This window comes from Propithecus coquereli, unplaced genomic scaffold, assembly GCF_000956105.1.
Source record: "Propithecus coquereli isolate 6110/MARCELLA unplaced genomic scaffold, Pcoq_1.0 Scaffold76, whole genome shotgun sequence".
Lineage (NCBI taxonomy): Eukaryota > Metazoa > Chordata > Mammalia > Primates > Indriidae > Propithecus > Propithecus coquereli.
In genome coordinates this window covers 7,069,598-7,074,761 of record NW_012153729.1, presented here as the reverse complement: position 1 = coordinate 7,074,761, position 5,164 = coordinate 7,069,598, and the positions used below count along the sequence as shown (strand labels likewise).

The window sequence follows — 5,164 nt, the reverse complement described above, 5'->3', positions numbered from 1 at the left end:
ATAAATAAATAAATAAAAAAGAGGAGGTACAGGGGAGCCACCAAAAATGGCGTTGGAGCAAGGGCTGTGTATTGGACAGATCCAGTCAGAACCCCAGTTCTGCGACTGAAGCCCTAGATGACCACAGCAAGCCACTCAATTTCTCTAAGCCTTGGTTTCTTCACCAGTAAAATGAGCAGAGAGAATGAGATGACGTGATCAGGGCACCTTGCTGGCACATGGTAGACGTGGACTGAGCATGTGCCTGTTTACAGGCCAGAGGCTGGCACGGTGCCACTCCTGCAGCCCACACATACAGAAAAGTGCCGGCACACACAGGTAGAGTTGAATGGTAAGAAGGCAAATGTCTATGTCACCAGCACTGAGGTGATCCATAAGCCTCTGCATGTCCCTTTCTGATCCAATCCCCTCCCTCCCTGAGAGGTGCACACCTTCCTGATCACATCGTAAGTATTACTAGGTGTCTAGCATCATTTGCTTAATATTATGTTTGTAAGATTACTGCATGGAACTGTAATTTCATTTTTACCACTCACAGTATGAACAACCATGATGTCAGTATCCATTCTGTTTCCAGTTTGGGATTGTTACAGACAATGCTGCTAGTGGCGTTTTTGTGCATGTGTCTGGAGGTACATGTTATAAGCATAATTGCTGGGTAATGGGGTGTGCTTATCTTCAATTTCACTGAACACTGTTTTCCAAAGAGGTGACTGAGGATTTATAATATTTACCAGCCTTCATCTGAGCACCACTACCATCTGGTGGCAGCTACATGTATTGCAGGATATAGAAAACAGGCAAGTGATTTCACTTGAATTCTGGGAGGTCACCTTCTTGAACCCTGTTTAGATAACAAAACCACCAAGTATTCTATGATATTCTAGGATTCGACCAGTTTTCATGGAAGCAGAGAATTGTCTACTGATTGCTTTATACCACCATACAGCATCTAGGACGGCACAGGAGTATAGGACACCCGAGAGTCAGCCAGTGGTGCTTTGGGCAAACATTCCCAAATTAGTACCAAAGGCTACTAATGCTTTCACTTGGGACCTGAGCTCAGAATTCTTTTATTCATTGAACAAGTACTTACTGACATCCTAGCTTTACATCTGGGTCCTCACAATTCACCCCCTGCCATCCAGCATCCCAAACAAGGGCCGCTCTGGCCCGACCCATGCTGCCTCCCAGGGGCAGGTCCTCTAATGACGTGGATCCAATGTGGCCCTGGGCTGTGGGCACCACCAGGGATGACTTCCCATCGGAACTCACAGGCATGGCAGAGGCAGCAAGTGAGGCAGAACCAAAGACAAGGGAAGAAGACGTGGAGTCCCAGCCTGTGTTCTGCCAGCTGGGTCCCCTGGGCACAGAATTTGGATCCCGGATGACTGCAGTAAAGTCCTGGCTCCAGTTATCACCAACGGCATGAGCCTCAGGCACTGGTGTTAACCTCACTGAGGTGGTTTCCTGATAGGTAGAGGGGTGCAGTGGGTGATTAAGAGGTCCTGCAGGGTGGACATGTGGTGGCGTATGGCGGTCATGGGGTAGGTGTCCAGAAAAGGTAGCTTTTATCTTAATAGCACCCAACCAGAAGCCTGGACTCTGAGGGGAGAAAAGGCAGCCAGCAGCACAGCCAAAGGGTAAATAAAATAGTTCAAAAATCCTTCTAAATGGGCAAACTCACAAAAGGAGAGGCCAAGAAAGGGGCAGAAGGCTTGAGAACCCACCCCTGCGTGTTCTCTGCAGTCGCTGTAACCAGATCCTTTCTCAGCGCTGCGGCTATACTGGGTGGGGGCAATTGAAGGAAGGTCACAGGAGAATGACCCCCACACAGAGACGATGGTCAGCGAGGCCAGGCTGCCACTGGTGAGTGACCACCCAGCTTTCAGGCCCACTGCCACAACCATCAGCAACACCGTGACCAGACTGAAGCACCAGCCTACACCAGGCTTAAGCCCTCAGAGAGGAGACAGCGCCTCTGGGCAAAGAGCAGACTTCAGGGAAGCAGCATGGAGGGACGCCTTCGGGCGTAGGGGGTGAGGGGACAGACGGCAGGAAGTCTGCACTGTGACCCCAGCCTGCTGTAACCAGATGAGGGGTGGCTGTCTGCACCTCAGTTTATCAATAAAATGATGGTTTTTATTTTTATTTTTTTAGACACAGGGTCTTGCTCTGTCACCCAGCCTGGAAGTGCAATGGCAAAATCATAGCTCACTGTAGCCTTGAACTCCTGAGCTCAAGCGATCCTCCTTCCTCAGCCTCCTGAGTAGCTGGGACTACAGGCATACACTACCATGCCCAGCTAATTTTTAAATTTTTTGTAGAGACAGGGTCTTGCTATGTTGCCCTGGCTGGTCTCGAACTCCTGGTCTCAAGCAATCCTCTTGCCGTTGTGCCTGGCCTAAAATGAGGGATCTGGAATAAGTTTCTTTCTAGCATTCATTCCACAACCCTATGAATTAGGAACTCCTCTAAGGACAGGAAAGCAATCAAGGGAATAGCTTCTAGAATCTGACTGCTTTGGGCTGACGTCCCAGGCCTGGCACTCTTTAAACCTTTGACCAGACCACTGAACATTCCTAAGCCTCAGATTCCTTAGTGGAAAGTGGGTGATAACACACTTATGAACACACCTTCTTCGAGTGCTGTGTCCAGGGTCACAGCAGACAACACACAGGTTGCAGATCCCTGTTCCTATTTTCTCCTATCCTTCAGTGATATTTTTCCAGAAGGCAAGGATCCCTGGAGCAGATGGTGGTTCTCTTGATAGGACATCATCCCATCTCACCTCATCTCTCTGGGAGAAGGGGGAACTGCTTACTCTCAAAGGGATCTGGGTACCAGGTCCTTGGGTGGAGGCTGTGGCTGCAGACACTGACCCTAAAAGAGCGCGACTGTTTAATTCTCTCAACTGATGCGAGGCAGCTACTGATGCTGCCCATCCGACAGGTGATGGGAGGTGGGAAATCACACACCCAGCTGGAAAGTGGCGGAACAAGAACTTGAACCCAGGCCTGCCCCATCCCAAAGCCCAGCTCTTATGCAATGCAACTCACTCCCTAGCGCTGCTTGCCAAGACACCGGTTTCGGTTCTGCGAGCCACAGAATGGGCAATCTGACTCAGCTGTTCTCTCTGCCTGTTATTCCAGAACCAACCCTGCTCAGGGCTGTGCAAAGTCGTGGCCAAGATTCCATACCTGTGGGGTAAATTCCCCCTTCAGGTCTACCTGCCCCTCCCTCCCCTTCCCACCTCCGCCTCAGGCCAAAAGGCCTGGGCACTGAGACATGCCAGATAAGCAAGGCAGGCCCTGCCCTCAGGGAGATCACAGTGTCAGGGCTGCCACCAGGGATAAAAGACTCAAAGCTCCAGAGCACAGCCCAAGGCCTTTTATTGTGGAGTTAAGCTCCTGCCAGGGTTTCCCATTTAGCTACAGAGACATTAAGAGAAAAGGAAATGACAGCAGTAACAAAATATGCTTGTAAGCACCACTGGGACCCTCCTGTTAAGTGATGCACAACAAACACAGGAGAAATTCAATCTGCACAGGATCCCGGGGAGGGATTTGATGCTGAGAAAGCTACTGTGCTTGCGACTGGGGACCTTGCTCTGGCAGAAGAAGGAAGAGGAAAAAAGCAGGAAAAAGTGGCTGGGAAAAGTAAAACCGGTGAAAATAATGCTAACGACCCTGGACAAAGTATGTGCACACAGACACAGACATAAGCACACACTTCCGCTCCCACACAGCCCTGAGGGAAGCAAGGAGCAGGTGAGAAAATGAGGCTCAGAGAAAGGACAGGACATGGCTGCAGAATCAGCTAAGAAGTAGAAACAGGGACCAGAGCTCGGTGACCCCCTCTGGGAAGCTGCCCAGGAGAGCAAGAGCCCAGGCTGGGCCCAAGCCTCCCCGACAGCTTCCCGCTCAGTGGGATAAGAACTCAGGGTGTCCCTACTCCGGGACAGTTTCGTCCAATACCATGGGAATGCCAGCAGAACAGACTCCACTTAGTGAAAGCTTTTCTTAGGTGACTGCTTTTTGACTTCAGGCAATTGTTTTCCAGGGTCAGTGGCTTAATTTTGAGGAGCTCTAGCACTCCAGGTGGAGGTTTAGCCACATGTTTCTGCAGGGGCCACTGTCCCCATTCAGATGGCAGCAGCTGTGGAGCAGAGATATAAAAAGGAGGGGATGGAAGACTGACTTCGGAGCACATCTTAGAGACCAACTTTTTAGAATATTTATTTAGCATAATGATCTTCCAGGGGGCCAGACACATGAGCTGGCACTGCTCTTAGACCCGGGGAACGAGGGCTCCTGCCTTGGCCTAGTTTTCACGAGCTCCACTCGCCTTCTCCACAGGGTGCCAAGGGCCAGGGGTCCACCCAAAGCCCACCCACTTCCCCTGCACCTGGAGCTCCAGGCCCTACACCTACTCCCATGGCTGCGTGAGCCTCTCTCCTGGATCCTGACTCCCAGAGGTGAACTCCACTGTTGGTGTGTGCACTCCTAAGCCCAAGGAGTGGCCAAGGGGCAGAGCTGGGACGGCCACACACATGTGCTTGAGTCCCTTCATGGTGAGAAGAGGAGGGGTGACCCCCCTCATTTGTACTCTAGCCCCTGGAGCCATAAACATTTACCAGGAAAATATTTTTTTGTAGTTGTTTTAGTTTTTGTTTTGAGATGGGGTCTCACTGTTGCCTAGGCTGGTCTCTAACTCCCAGGCTCAAGTGATCCTCATTTGCAGACCTGGTCTGGAACCTTCAACAATCAGTGTAGGGAGCGTCCCTGGGAAAAATTGGCTTAAGCCCAGAGTCAGCGAAACTGGGTGTGCTCTCCTTGGCGCCAGAGGTCAATAGGCCCCGCACGGGCCTGTTGACTAAACAGAACTATTCCTCATGACAGATAGCTTTATGACAGATAACCAAGCGCCTGGGGTCTTGCAAACAAGCCAAGGCGTCTCATTGTCCTGCATACGGTAATGAGATGAAGAAGTTAAGATGCAAGAAGTTAAGATGCAGGCCGGGCGCGGTGGCTCACGCCTGTAATCCTAGCACTCTGGGAGGCCGAGGCGGGTGGATCACTCAAGGTCAGGAGTTCGAGATCAGCCTGAGCAAGAGCGAGACCCCGTCTCTACCAAAAAATAGAAAGAAATGATCTGGACAACT

At 50.9% G+C, this 5,164-nt stretch overlaps 1 protein-coding gene across 2 annotated transcripts in view; it reads right to left on the bottom strand.

The window, feature by feature from the left end:
- ARMC7 (armadillo repeat containing 7) overlaps window positions 1–5,164 on the bottom strand; it is a 29,195-nt gene that overhangs the window by 20,694 nt on the left and 3,337 nt on the right. The window contains exon 3 of one of the 2 annotated variants that reach the window (XM_012662350.1): window positions 3,669–4,158. The exons of the other annotated variant lie outside the window; for it this stretch is intronic. Coding sequence (XP_012517804.1) covers window positions 4,145–4,158 — 14 coding nt within the window. The 3' untranslated portion in view covers window positions 3,669–4,144. Of the gene's footprint in view, window positions 1–3,668; window positions 4,159–5,164 lie in introns of those variants that run through there. 2 annotated transcript variants of the gene reach the window in all.